This window comes from Peromyscus leucopus, chromosome 1, assembly GCF_004664715.2.
Source record: "Peromyscus leucopus breed LL Stock chromosome 1, UCI_PerLeu_2.1, whole genome shotgun sequence".
NCBI classification, from domain to species: domain Eukaryota; kingdom Metazoa; phylum Chordata; class Mammalia; order Rodentia; family Cricetidae; genus Peromyscus; species Peromyscus leucopus.
This window is the reverse complement of record NC_051063.1, coordinates 62,208,211-62,222,973: the sequence shown is the minus strand read 5'-3', so window position 1 is coordinate 62,222,973 and position 14,763 is coordinate 62,208,211. Positions and strand designations below refer to the sequence as shown.

General features: G+C 54.9%; 1 protein-coding gene across 1 annotated transcript; it reads right to left on the bottom strand.

Moving 5' to 3' along the window:
- Window positions 1–1,139: 1,139 nt before the first annotated feature.
- Window positions 1,140–13,483, bottom strand: Ctsd (cathepsin D). Its single transcript, XM_028870723.2, has 9 exons — window positions 13,307–13,483; window positions 11,090–11,249; window positions 8,911–9,034; window positions 8,161–8,279; window positions 6,170–6,390; window positions 2,617–2,739; window positions 2,211–2,355; window positions 2,022–2,120; window positions 1,140–1,931 (listed from the first exon to the last, which is right to left on the bottom strand). The coding sequence occupies exons 1-9, from the start codon at window positions 13,372–13,374 to the stop codon at window positions 1,764–1,766; spliced, it is 1,227 nt and encodes a 408-aa protein (XP_028726556.1). The 5' UTR covers window positions 13,375–13,483; the 3' UTR covers window positions 1,140–1,763.
- Window positions 13,484–14,763: the final 1,280 nt, after the last annotated feature.

The window sequence follows — 14,763 nt, the reverse complement described above, 5'->3', positions numbered from 1 at the left end:
GAAGAGACTGGATTTGAACTAGATTCCAGGGCACCCCTGGGTGGTGGTGGTGGTGGTGGTGGTGGTGGCCGCAGCAGCAGCAGCAGCAGCATGCAGGCCTGGCAGTGCAGCTCGGCCTTAGGCCCGCAGGGGAGGGAGGAGCCGTCTTCAGCTTTGGTGCGCAAGCCCTTGATAACATTAGTCTCCGGAAGCCCTGCCAAGCCCTGCAGGACTCCTGCTCGGATTTCAGAGAACACTGGGCACATGTTTACTGGCCCTCTGGCAACCTCTGGTAAACTGCTCAGCTCCGAGACATAGTCCCCCAAACTCCTCCTACTGAGACAATGACAGCCACTGACCAGCAGGTGTAGGGTGCCAGGAAAACCCCAAAGGGGGACAATACCACCTGTATCCTGCACCTGCTGGTGTGGGGAAGGGGCTCCAAGACCAGGCTTACTGGTTCCAAAAGGAATCCCCGCCCTACCAGAAAGGACTCGGGAATTCCTACTCTATCTGAAACCTGCTGGCTGCCTCCACCGTTGTATTTCAACCTGTGCTCACCCCTTTTCTCCTGAGACCCACCCCTCACACCAATGCTTGTACAGTGACTGCGGCTCATGACCAAGGAGTTCTGATCTATGAACCCGAAGACCCCAGGCACGCAGACTCAGCACTAGCTTGACTGGAAAAGCAGAGGCCCAGTCAGGAGGCTGCCCACAGCACCCCGCAGCAGCTGAAGGACTGTTGAGAAGGGAATGTATGGAGGCCTAGATATCCAATGGGGCTCGCTCCATTTCCTCTGGGGACAGGGTGGTTTCCTGGCGAAGTGTAGCAGGTGTTGGCCTGGCCACCTCTGAAAAATGATTCAACACAGGCCCTACCCCAGAATTCTAGGCCTGCACCAGTCTCCGGCCAAGGCCACATCCGGCTGCTGACTGCTGCCTGAGGTCCCAGAAACTGCCAGTTCCAGCCCAGACTCATCTTGCCCACAAGGCCAGACAGCAAGCCAGAGCCTTGAGAGTCCTCTCTGTGGGCTTGCCTGACCCTGAAAGCCAAACCTGGGCTCCAGCCCCGCCCCAGCCCAGCCAGCTTGACCCTGAGTGATCGAATGAGCCCTCAGAAGCACATCCCCAGACCCCAATTCAGAAGCAGTCCAGAGAGAAGGAGGTCCAAAACAACTGTATTTGTATACCAGCTTTGGCTCCCAGCCACATGGCCCAGGACGAAGGCGGCAGAGGCCAGCCAAAACCAGTCAGCCATCCTGCCTCTGCCCCAGGCTAAGGCCTGCTTTCCCGGGTGGGTGAGGTCAGGCCCCAGGTGACATCCCAGGTTCATGGCTTTCCTTCCGGTTCATCTTCAGGCCTCTATCAGGCCAGGATACAAACAGTGGGGCAGTGGAGCCTGGTGCCATCCCCAGGCTGGGTGAGGGACCTAGGTAAGGTTTCTAGGAGGGATCCCAAGAACTATTGGCCTGCTTTGGAATGCTGCCCCCACAGCAAAGGGCAGCAGGACAAGGAAAACTACCAAACCAGTAGGGGCCTTTCAAGGCAGCCCTTGTACTGGGTGGTCCTTGGCCTCCTTCAGACAGGCAGAGGGCAGCAATCTGAACCCAGGGACAGAACCACAGAACAGAACAGCTGGACCAGCTCCAGCCAGGCCTCCCAAGGGCCCAGCAATGCCAGGCGAGTGTGAATGTGAGTGAGTGGGGCAGGTGGAAGGGTGGGGCTGGCTGGCTTCCTCTACTGGACTCTGATCCATTTCCCTGCTGGTGGGCAAGGGGCAAGCTAGAGTGTGGCAGCCTTGGCGAAGCCGACCCGATTGTTGTCCCTGTCAAACACAGTGTAGTAGGTGCCAATGAAGACATCGCCCAGGATCCAGAGCGGCCCACTGGGAGGGGGTATGTCCATCCCCATGAAGCCACTCAGGCAGATCGTCTTTCCACCCTGCGACACCTGCAAGGCCAGAACGGTCACATGATCACAAGGTTCCCATCTCACCCAAGGTGTCCCAGATTCACACTGCCACTGCCCGCACCCACTCACCTTGAGTATATACTTTTCTGGGGATAGTTCGTAGTTCTTGCCTCCTAGCTTCAGGGTGACAGAGGGCAGGCTGGACACCTTCTCACAAGGGATCATGTACTGAGAGACACAAAGAGAACGTGGCATTGAGGGTATGGCCTCCGGAACCCCCTCTGCCTGCTGGCCAGCCCGCACAGGCCTGTGGCTTACCTCGCCCTGGATAAGAGGTACCGCTCCAATGGCTTTCTGCAGCTCCTTCACTTCTTCCACAGGCCCCACCAGAAGAGACGTCCCTGTGTCCACGATAGCCTCGCAGCCTCCCTTGCACAGGGTCAGGCCATTGGCCACATCCAACCTATGGGGCAAGAGTGTCTCCATTACCTCACCCTGTCACAGGTGAGTCTGGGGCAGAGCTTGTCTAGATATGGTCCTGGAGACACATACTTCTTTTTTGTCAGGACCAACCAACTCATGCAGGACCCTGAACGGTCCAGGGTTGCAAAATGAAAAGACTCAAATGGCGAAGTAGTCACAGAGGGCTGGTAGGGCCCCAGGCTTCCCAATGCCACACCTCCATAACACTCCCACCCCACCCCCAGCCACACCCATGACTCACTGGTCCATGTGCACCTGCCAGTAGGCCATGCGGGTGACATTCAGGTAGGACAGCTCTCCCTCGTAGTACTTGGAGTCAATGCCGCCAAGCATCAGCTCCCCTCCAGGTTGCTTGTTGGGGTCCCTAGGAAGAGAGGAAGTAGTCAGACTCCACCCACTAGCATAGGAGGGTCATCAGAGGGCCAGAGATCAGAAGGAAGGAGTTACGTGGGGCAACCAAGGAGGGCTTCCTGGGGGACAGACCTGGGGAGCTGCTGAATACAGCTGGACCTGCTCTGGGTCACTATATTGTCCAGAATGGCAACTTCACCTAGACTTGAGTTACTATTCCACTATATAAAGCAACATCCTTAGCCCAAGTTATTCCACTCTGTGTGTAAGCAGCAGGAGTGACTCTACATCTTATTGACACCAGCAAATCCCCACCATCTGTCAGCACACCAGGAGAAACAAACTGATAAATGACAACTGCAACTATCAGATCCCAGCTCAAACAGACTCCAGCTTATCAGCCACACCAGATGGAAACCCCTTACCTGGGACTCCAAAGAGACAACCCAAGGCTGAAATGTAGCAGGCATACTGACCAGTCACTCAGCATGAGCCTGGTCCAGGAATACTATCATGGCAAAGGACCCTTGATTCTATCCCCAGGCTGTAGGCTCAAATAGATTCTCTTGCCTCTGAATTCGGTGAACTTCCAAAGTGACCCTGAAAAAGGCCTGCCGCCCAAACCTACAACTGATGTTGAGTCCGAAGACTTCTTATGTGGTTCCCTACATTCTTTCTGGTGTTCGTATCAGCTCTCTATCTACAGCCTCTCCCGGGCTCTGCAGCCTCTGCAACACTTTCTTTGCTATTTTGGAACATGAACATATAGAAGCATTGTGTGAGGGGTAACGTGTGGCCCGTTTGTAATTAAGATCTGAAACAAAGTGGCTGGAGAGATGGTTCCGTGGTTACGAGAGCTTGCTGCTCTCGCAAAGGGCTGATTTTAGTTCCTAGCACCCAAGTCAGAAAGTTCACCAACAGCTATAACTCCAGCTCCTGGGAATCCCAACACCCTCTTCTGGCCTCCACTCATGTGCACATACTCCCACACAGACACACAGCAATGAAAACATTGAAGAAAAACCTGTGATCCCAGTGGCTGGCTATCAAGCAAAATTGGGATTACTTGGCAAACAGCAATAAATAAAACTTATTTAGCTTGTGAATTTATAGTTATTCAAGAAATTCTAACACTGTGGACACAAACATGTCCATCTATATTTCCAACATGACACATTCATGATGTCCTGCCTGGCCAGGGATAAGCCTAGAGTACAGCCAGCCTAAAGCTGAGATCCTAAGCAAAATTCCTATTTCTAGATCTGCGGCCCTGCTGCGCATCCTTGATCCCACAGGGATGGGAAGACTCAGAGAAAAGAGAAAGGCAGAGCCTTTCACCCCAGGGAGGGGCTTCCAACCTAGTCTCACATAAGCTGCTGGGTATAGCTGGTCCTTCTCTGCTGGACTGCTGGCTTGGGGGGGGGAGGGGGGGGGCGAGGCTCAGCCATTGGTGCCCAAAGCCAAGACTAAAGTCAGGCTGGAGCTAAAGGACAGGGATGCTCTCTGCCTGGCAAAACTCACGGCAGGCTTCTAGGAGGAAGCCGGGGCCACGGCCCTGAGAGGCTAAGCTGGCTCCATCCACAGCTATAGCACTTGCTGTCTAGGAATGCTCTGCACCTGCTCTCAGCTTCTCCTCCAGAGCCTTCTCTCAACTCCCCCACCTCTAGTCTCACTGGGAAAGCCCACCACAACACCCTCAAGCAGATAAGGGAGTGTGGTATATAGCTACAAGGCTGAATGTTCTTAAACAGTACGTCTAAGCTTGTCACCTCTAACCCAAGGGACAGGGGAATGTGAATGTCATGCCTGGCCAGGCACATCCTGGGGCACAACCACCTAAACCTGAGAGAACATTTTCATTTCAGGATCTGCCATCCTGCCAGGCCTTCCTAACTGGGCTCCGCACCTTCCTCCCAGCCTGTGTTATATTCAGGAGCTCTGAGCCTCATCCTGTTCTCCTACCCCAGACTCCACCCTGCCTGGCTTTGGCTTGTCATCACCTCTAAAAGCTCAGATGGAAAGATGATGGGTACTGGCCCTGCCTCTTCCCTCCTCACCCAAGTCCCACCCACACACCGGGTCACACAGCCACAGTCCCTCACTTTGCTGGTTTCACACCTGCTTGCTCAGCAGCCACACCTGTGGGTCATCAGCCTGAGACCTGGCTGGCAGAGTAAGTGTCCTGGGGCCTAAGCTGTAGCTACCACATCCTTTCCTACTTGCTGAGCCTGGGGTGGGGGTGGGAGGGGCACTCCTCCCAGAAAACAGATTCCGGCAAGAGAGGTTATCTTGAGATCCTAGAACCAAGCCTTGAGACTTACAGGCGGGTGGTATATGAAGACCACTAGGCCCTAATGCACCATGGGCCTGGGAAGACTACTATTGATAAGTAAAACAGAGGTCTCCAGTCTGTGACCTGGCCAGTGTCTCTATATGTAGTACTGGCTGTCCAGTCCTGGCTGTCCTCAAACTCACAGAGATCCTCCTGCCCCTGCCTCTTGAATGTTGGGATGAAAGATATGTGTCACTAGGCCCTACCTGGCCAAGTTCTGGGCATCCTCCTGCTCTAGAAAGCAGAGCCCATGGGTCTAATAACACTGTCCATTCAACCATGCCCCTGCCTCTAGGAAGCCACTTTGCCCAGAGCTGAGCAAGGGACAGAAGTAGACAGGGAAAAGCAAAACTAGAAGATTCTGGGCTGGTACAGGGCCAGTGACAAACAGTCAGGAGCTAGGGGGTCAGGTCTGGAAACAGCATGGAATGGGCATTTGGAGGCTACCCTTGCTGAGGCATGCAAGTAAGTGAGCCCAGAGAGGAGGGTGTGGTCAGCAGCAGCAGCAGCAGCAGCTCAGAGTAGGAGGCCAGCTACTTACACCCAGCCCACACCCAGGAGCTGAACCCAGTAAGTGAGGAGTCCCATATGCTCAGCTGTCCATCTTGTTTGAAAGCTACTGTTGGACAGGCCTGCAGGAGGCAAGAAATTCATGCTGGCGGCTCCTTGCAAGGTCGTGTGTGTATGTGTGTGCGTAGGTGGGTGTCATTTGTACAGTGGGGAGGATCTCTGCGAACAGGAAGGTGTATACCACTCTCAGTGTATAACCAGGGTTCGCATTCCACTCCATCCCCCACCCCCCTCCGCCACTGACTTCTGACTATGGAAGGCTCCAGAGCTGTGTCACAGATCAGGACTCATACCCATGTCTCTCCCAGCCACCGGCAGCCCAAGCAGGGGCCACATCTGCTCTCACCAGTCCCAGAACCCTAACCACCCTGATCACAGGAGGAAAACCCCAACAGCCAAGACCTCCTAGCTGAAGCTCCTGGCATATGGCTTTCTTTCCCAGGCAGATACTAGTAACTCCTGCCTGCCAGACATCCCAGCCATATCCCTCCCCCTGGAGCTGAGCCGGGGGAAGGTGCGAGCCACGCCTCTCCTGCTGCACCTGTTTAGGTAGAAGGAGAAGACGTTCTTGTCCACCAGCTTCTGTTGCATCAGGTTGTCAAAGACTGGAACCACATTGTTGACAGAGATACGAGGGTATGCCATGCCCAAGATGCCATCAAACTTGGCTGCGATGAATGTGATTCCAGGCTGCTTGGTGGCTTCTCCAAAGATCTGTTTCTCCACCTTGATACCTCCCGATTGCGGGGACTTACATGGCACCTGCAGGCCAGAATACATATGTCACAGCTGACATTCCCTTTCAAGACAACCAAAAAAAAAAAAAAACAGAGAGGGTGAATAGAATGGCTGAACATAGCCACACAGCTAGAGACAAGGATATGGTATCAAAAAAAAAAAAAAAAAAAGTCCCTCGCTGAGGGACTTATGAGGACACTGTGTTAACCAGAGATGAGAAGAGGGAGCAGAGAGAGAGTGAGATGCTACAGCCTCAGCTCCCATCACCTACACCCCTCCACATCTATATCAACCAGGACAGTGTTGTTCTTGCCCTCAGACATGGGGACAAGCCACTGAGCCTGCAGCCTGAGCAGCTGGGTAAGCCACAGCAACTGCCACCCTGAAGCCACTCTGCCCACCATCTGCCTGCCTACCAAGCTGAAGCTGCAGACAGAACCAGAGCAGGAAGTGGAAGGAGCTGCTGTGGAGGACATGTCAGAAGGATGTAATGCGGGTAGTTAAAAACATCCTGTGTACCGAGGGGCCCCTGAGAAATATCACAAAGGAGCCCTCCACAGACAGGGAAAGGGCAGAGCTCTGATCTCATAGGTATAAGGTGTCACTCTCCAGACAAAGGCCAGATGAACAGGATGTTGGCTAGACTCCCAGCCCCAACCAATAGGGCCCAGTTGATGGGATTTGCAGCTTCCTGCCCTCTGACCCCTACAATCCTGCTGTCCTGATGCTAACTCAGGCGTGGTGGATGGCCTCTCCTTGGGGAAGAAGGTTCAGCCTGTAAGATCCCCCTACAGACAGACAAAGAACCCATCCCAAACACACTCTCTCCTGGCTCCTTTACGGCATTCGTGTCAGCATGGACAGGGGGTTCCAGGCCATCTCAGGGACCCTTTCTATCCCCAGGCCTGGTCCCTTGGCCCAGACCTTCCTCAAGGTCTTTTTTTTTTTTTTTTTTTTTTTTTTGTATTTGTTTTTCGAGACAGGGTTTCTCTATGTAGCTTTGCGCCTTTCCTGGAACTCGCTTTGGAGACCAGTCTGGCCTCGAACTCACAGAGATCCGCCTGGCTCTGCCTCCCGAGTGCTGGGATTAAAGGCGTGCGCCACCACTGCCCGGCATTCCTCAAGGTCTTAAGACACTCTGGTGGCAGCTGGGTGACGGTGGCACATGCCTTTAATCCCAGAACTCAGGAGGCAGAGGCAGGTGGATTTCTCTGAATCTGAGGCCAGCCTGGTCTACAGAGCAAGTTCTAGGACAGCCCAGGCTACACGGAGAAGCCCTGTCTCGAAAAACAAAAACAAAACAAAAAGACACCCAGCTGGCACCTCAAATCTAAAGCATCCAGCACAGTCCTCCTCAGCCAGTGTCCCCAACACCAGCCAGTACGCAGCAGATCCGCCTATGGCTTCAGCAGCTGCTCAGGGTGGTGGTCCCGACTAGTCAACACTGCACACCCCAGCTTTGCTTCTCCACTCACTCTGCCAACCCTGGGGGCTCCTGGCCATCCCTCCAGTTTGACACAATAAGGCTGCCCACTCCTATGTCCTTCCCATTTGCTTTCTTAGCATCAAGTATGCTGGGCTCTCCTGCCCTAGGGCCTTGTTCAAGTGGCATCCTAACCTAGCAGGTCTGTCCCTGTTCCCTATCACTCGATACCACCATAGCTATCCAAATTCAGCAGCCCTCTCAGATGGCTGGAGTTACCATGCCCTCTCTCCTCAGCTGCAGGTGCTCACAAGGTGAACCCCTTGCCACAACAGGGCCTCTGAGCTCCAGGACAGGCCGCAGGGACTCACCGACACAGTGTCCTGACTCAGGTACCCAGAGAGGCTACCTGAGCCGTAGTGGATGTCAAAGGATGTGCCGTTCTTCACAAAGGTGCTGGACTTGCCGCTGTTGTACTTATGGTGAAGCCCTGCAGGAGAACAAGGCCGTTAGTCTGCTTGCCACCACCATGGTTTCTGGCCTCCCCGGGATGCTGTGGGAGGAGCCCAGGCTACTTCTCTAAGTTGGCCTTTGGCCATGACCTAGGCCCACACACTGAGGACCCCTTGGACCATATTCCCAAAGCCTTGATCTTGGCCTTACATGTGGCCCAGCCCTCAGATTGCTCCATCCTTGACCAGCAAGGTTCCCAGCCTCAATGACAAGGCTGCAGCTGACAAGTTACCTCAGGGCAGAGCAGAAGAGCAGGGCCTGCTGGATGTGGTGGATATGTGGGAAATCCTTGTCCACGAGGTGGTCTGAATCTGGGTATCCACAAATCTCAAGCCCAACCCACCTCTCATAGCCTCCCAGAAAGGTTGGACTTCAACCTTTCGGATCAAGAGATGGGGCTGGAACCCCAGCTCTCCAGAGAGAGGGAAGTCAATACCAGTTGTTCAGGGGCCCCCACAACAGGGCCTCTGTCACCCTGACTGTTCCAAAGGCCACTGGGCATGGCTGAGAGTGTAACAGAGCCAAGCCAGGCACCTTCACCGGCGCCCTAGCCTCTCCTCTAGATCCTCGGCAGAGGGGCTGGGAGAGAGGACAGCAGGGAGACTCACAGCAGGCTAAGTCCAGCAGCTTGCAGTGAATGGAGGGGACCCACAGGTTAGAGGAGCCGGTGTCAAAAACGACTGTGAAACACTGTGGGGGGGTCCCGATGCCGATCTCACCATAGTACTGGGCCTAGGAGAAGAACAATGTTCATCAGGGTGAGAGGAGGTATCCGAGAGGGCTTCTGGCCGTCTAGGAAACCAAGCCTAAAGAGCCCAGGCTGAGAGAAGGAGTGCCCTGGGGTCCAGGCCTCAGCTAGCACATCTGTCTCCACCTACTGAACCCTGAAGGGGTAGGGAGATTTCCAAAGACTAGATTCTAGAAGGGTGGGCCTGAGACCCCAGTACTGAACACTCCAGGACTCTGGGCCTCTTCAGCAAATGTACTATGGGGCTGGGAAAGAACTAGACAAGTGGAAGATGACACCAGGGGTCAGGCAGGCCTGGCCCTCCACGAGCCCAGTGATGGAGAAGGCCAGTCAGGAAGGCCCCTGTATCACAGTATCACACCGGACTCTGAGGGCCTTCGTTGCTGCCCTGTATCTGCTCCACAGGCCTTAGTCTGGAGACTGTCCTGTGGAATCAATGATGAGATGGCCCACCCCTGGAGGCAGTGGTACTGCCCCCAACTTGGTCACTGCTTCCTAGCGGAGAAGGCTGGCCTTGGTTTCCCGTTTATTCACAGAGACAGCAGGGACCACCAGGGCTGCCAACTCCAGGGGCGAGGCAGACACATGGGTTCCCAAATCCCTCTGAGGGGAAACCTAGTTGTTAACTAGTGGCTAGTCACCCACACTCAGTCTACCCAGGAAGGAGCCTGAACCACTCACTGGTGGATACAAGACCCAGGGTCCAATCTCATTTAACTTCAGCTAGCATCAGAAAACCCAAGAGAAATGATTAGGGAGGGGAAAGAGCATTACTCAGCAAACTGTACTCTGTGTGTGTGTGTGTGTGTGTGTGTGTGTGTGTGTGTGTGTGTGTGTGTGTGTGTGTGTGTGTGTGTGTGTTTGTAGTAGCCAGCTGGACTCAGACAGGCAGACCTTCCATCTTCTTCAGCCAGTCATGAGCCTGGGTTTCATGCTTCCTGTCACTGCCACAGCTTGAGTAAGACAAGGCAGAGGTCACTGCCAATTCAGCCCAGTGGGCACATAGCCCAGGGTTGTACAGCCATCCTGGGCTTATAAGACTTGGAGGCAGGGGCATAAGAGATGTCAGGCTCTAGCCTAGAACCTTCCACAGAGCTGGGACCAGCTGGCTCACTATGTGACTTCCAAAATGTTTTCTCTCTGAGCCTGTTTCCCCTTCAAAGACAGTGGTGGGCTGCTGAGCCAGACCTGTAATCCCAACTACTCAGAAGGTCAAGACAGGAGGACTCCAAGTTCAAGGCTAGCTTGGGCAATTATCTCAAAATAAAAAGTAGAAAGTGGGTACAGAGCAACTGCCTACCATGCACAAGGCCCTAACCAGTTCAATCCCCAGAAAGGGGGTGGGGGCTAAAAAAGCAAAGAGGCAGTTGGTCCTGGGGGTTTGACAAAGTGAGGGTACTGGGCCCAGGGGATCAGTCTAGCCTCGCACGGGACCACCCACACAGAGGCTCCAGCAAGTTATACCTAAATAGGTCCAGGAACTGCTCCCCCAGGCTCCTACATCTCAGCCCTAGGGCAGGCCCAGGAGCAGACTGGGTTTGCTTCCAGGCCGCTCTACACACCACGGGATAGTCCTGAGAATGAGACTGGACACCAGCAGCAGTTCTGAGCTAGCAAGCCAGCTCTGAACTGCGAAGTCAGTGTCCAAGACTTAATGTGGGGTTGGGGAGGGCATGACTGGCGGTGTGCTCAGTGATCAAGCACTTGCCCATCCTGCACGGGGTCCCAGGCTCAATCCTAGTACCACCAACAAAACAAAGGAAAACCCTCAAGACCCAGGAAGAACCTCCTTGCAAGTACCAAGCAAGGCCACCCTACTCCATCCTTTAGCCTGAGTAGGCCCCTGTCAAGGCAGGAGGAGCAAGGATTGTAGGATGGCGGGAATGAGGAGCTGCTAAGTAAGGAAGTGGCTGAACCTGGAAGCCCAACCGACTGACTTTTGCCCCATGAAGAACTACTGGTTAGTTCCCAGGAAGCTAGCCCCTCCCACATTCACCTTCAAAGTGAGCCCCCCCCCCCCCAAATACAACCCCACTCACATCCAGGTAGTTTTTGAGTATCTCTGACACTGGCTCCTTGGTCTTAGCAGATGACTGCATGGAGTACTTGGTTATGGGATCCTTAAGGATCAGGTCTTCCACAGAGCCGCCCACCTCCGTCATGGTCCGACGGATAGATGAGAACTTGTGCAGAGGGATTCTGTTAAGATGGGAGAGAGGCATGTTAGGGCACAGCTTTCACTGCGGCCCTCCCTCCCACCTCCCACCCAAGGATACTCCAGGCCTCTTAGTACAGAAGGACTCCCAGCCAGCATGGACCTGAAAACTAGGTCCACTCAGATGGCACCGTATACCTCAAACTGGCCACAACATATAATAAACTCCTGCCCCAAAACCCTAGGCCTAGCGGCCCACCAAACCAGCTAAGGGCACCCCATCCCCACCAGACTCCTCAGTTCAGTCAGTCACTGAAGGCTCCAGGCTGCCTCGCTCCTCACATCCAAGTGCGCCTGGCTAGTGTGCCCACCCCTTCCCTTCACCAACCACACCGCCGTCAGGTGCTTCTCACTCCAGAGGCGAAATCAGCAACACATACTGGTCCCCAGGCCTCTCTGTCAGCCTACCCTAGTCTTGCCCGGGTTAGTGGCTAGTGGGTTGCGTTAGGCTGCAGCCAGGCACTTGTGCCCTATGTCCTGAGGAACCCACCCCTGCAGGGGGAGAAGGCTCTGGCACAGGTGTCTCCAGAGCAAGATGCACACAGGACTCCAGGACTAAACCACCGAACCTGGTGGCCCTTAGCCGCAGCCGTTGCCACGTGGACTCTCTACAAAGATGTGTCCCCCATCCCCAGGCTTGCAGTGACAGCATCACCCTGACCTCCCCGAAGGTTCTTCTCCTAACCGTGCAGATGCTTGCTAGCCAGCCCTGTCACCCTTCACAAAACCCAGCACTCTAACCCAGGTACACCTACGTGTCCTACCACCACACAAGACTCATGGTCCACACATGCTCCACGCAGCCCACTAAATAGGGAATTTTCCCATTAGACAGCAGAGCAAGGAGTCACTGCCCTGTCATCCAGGCCACCTCTCCACCCCCAGTTTGCTCCTGCTCCCAAGGAGAGCTGGCCTGAGTCTGTAATCACTTGACCAAATTTCCCTGCCCAGGGATTTGTATTCAAGGTCACAGCTGGCCTTTCCTGGCACGCTGAGGGAGTACTCTTGAAAGATAGGCTTCTTGCCTAAGAGTGGTGGGTTGGAAGAGCCAGGTTTCTGGCCTGGGAGTGGGTGAGGGGCACACAGCCTGTAGGGGTCAGGAAACATGCCAACAGCCGAAGGTACCAAGGATCCTAAGAGTGGCTTTGGTTCTGGTGCCCAGTCCCCCGGGGAGCTTGGCGTTCCCTTCACCACTGCAATGCCACCTCTTCCCAGAGAAGGGAAGCTTGAGGGTAGGGAGGGCAAGGCCAGGGCAGGATCAAGCCTAGGCCACTCCCTACGATGGCTCCACTGAGGCTACCCACTCCCAGCTAGCAGCCTACAGGCTGTACTTCTTCCCACCCAGCTCTGGTGCCCAGCCGGCCGAGCCAGCTCTGCTGCAGCAGCCTATGGCTTCATCCACCTGCCACAAACAGGACTCCACTACAGAGTGGGAAAACAAAGGCCACCACAAAGGCCCCATCTAGCACAAAGGCTGAGTCCACAGGCCTGAGAAGGGCCTGGTCACCAGTGGGGCAGACCTCAGGCCCAAGGTATTTGAACTGGGCCACTCCATACCTCCTCTCTCTGGGACTTGTGGGACTCAGGGAGGAGGGAGTGATTCACCACCCAAGACCAGAGGGAACATCTTTGAGTAAACTTCTGTGCAATAAACACCAGGGCACAGCTGTTAAACAGGGTCCCTTAAAAAGAAAGGCCTGCCCAGGTTCTTGGGGACACGAGCCGACCGGGTCTTCCGACTTCCACAGCTGAGTTGGTAGTCATCAAAATCCCACCCATGGAGCACCTCTGCTCCTCGGAAGCCCCCCACGCTGGGGAGGTTAGAGCCAAACTCATTTATGGCCACTCTACTGTCCCCTCCGTCCGACCACAGGAGTGGAGGGGGGTTCAGGACACCCCTATATTCTGAGTCTCTCGCCCCATAGTCTGCAGGGCCCTGCGGAAGGCCTCGTTGAGCGAACAGGTGCATTCCAGCACTCGCTGGAGCACGCGAGACTCTGGAGGACGGCCCCACATCACCGGATACTGGCCGGGTCCTCACCTGATGATCGCAGAGGCGGATGAGGCCAGAAGGCCGAGGGCGAGCAGCAAGACGCTGAGGGTCTGCATGGTAGCGGCGGCCCGGCGAGAGCGAAGCTGAATGCTAAAGGTCGCGCGCTTATAGCCGGGATGACGCCGCAGTCCAGCGGTGTCAGCTGATCGCTTGTTTGCCCCCCGACCGGTCACGTGGGACGCGGGCACCGGGCGGGGCGACCCAGAGACCGCCTACAACACCTCCAGGGCGCAGGCGTGCGCTGCTCCAGGCTTGCGCACTGCCGCTCGGGAATCGGGAACGGGAACGGGAACGCGCCCGCTGACTTTCCCGGGACCAGAGAATTCCTGGATGAGGGTCACGTGGGGAAAGAAGACCGCGCCTATCCTAGTACCGGAAGCATCCACTGGGGCGAGCCCCGCCCTGAGCACTGTCCCTCCCCAGCCTGTCTTCTTTCAGAACTAGGGTTCTTATTACCTAGATGTCATCATTGTCTGCTTGGGCCCTGACCCTTTCCTGAACACCAGCTTAAAACTAAGCCTCTTCCCTGTAAGCCCTTTTCTTCCTGAGAGCCTCTCTGGACTCTTGAACCAGCATCCTCCATTCTCTTTAAGGGTCCACTACCTACTCACCTCCCCAGAGCAATGCCCCTTTTCTTCAGGCTAGAATACCTAGCATGCATATTCATAACGCAGCACCCTCCTGGGACCGTGTATCTAATGACATAAGGGTCCAGGATCTATGTGAGCTTGTCGGGAAGGTGGGGGAGGGGAGTTCACAGTGAGAAGAGGCCGGGATTGTGATTGCCCTATGGGTCTTCACTAACTCACTCCTTAATGGCCTGCTTGGTGTCAGCAACAGAATTAGGTGCTGTTGGAGAGAGTCAGGGTCCATCTCTCAATCATGAGGCGTTCACAGCCTGAAGAGGCATTTAAGGAGAATGTCCTCTCTGAGAGGTAATGTCCAAGCAAGGACAGGAACACTGAGGTGCTTTACAGAGGGACCTATGAACTGTTCCGGTTCCCAGGTCCAGGGCTGCAATTCTCAACTGTTCTGGCACCAAGCTGGGCACTTGACCTCTGCCAAGGCTCCCCACTCAGGGTCAGTGTTATGGCCACAAGTGAGTGAACACACCCAGCCTCCACAGTCAGCACTCCACACATTGCCTAACCTTGGCTGTTCTAACCCCAGCTCTTGCCCTCTGCTTCTCTGGGTCTAAGACTATCGTCTGGTAGCCCAACAGACAGGACTTGGCCTGGAGTTGTCACTTGCTTTCTAGGGATGCTGCTATCTAGAGATAACTGCTGGACCATGGGTGGGCAAGGTAAAGTGTCCTATGCGACACTATGCTGGGTCCCTTAGCCCTGCCATAGATAGTGTTGCAGGGTGCCCAGGTGCCAATACGGGCATCTATGAAATGACTAGGCTGCTGAAGTGAATGGACAGTGTGCGTCAGCAGGACTAGA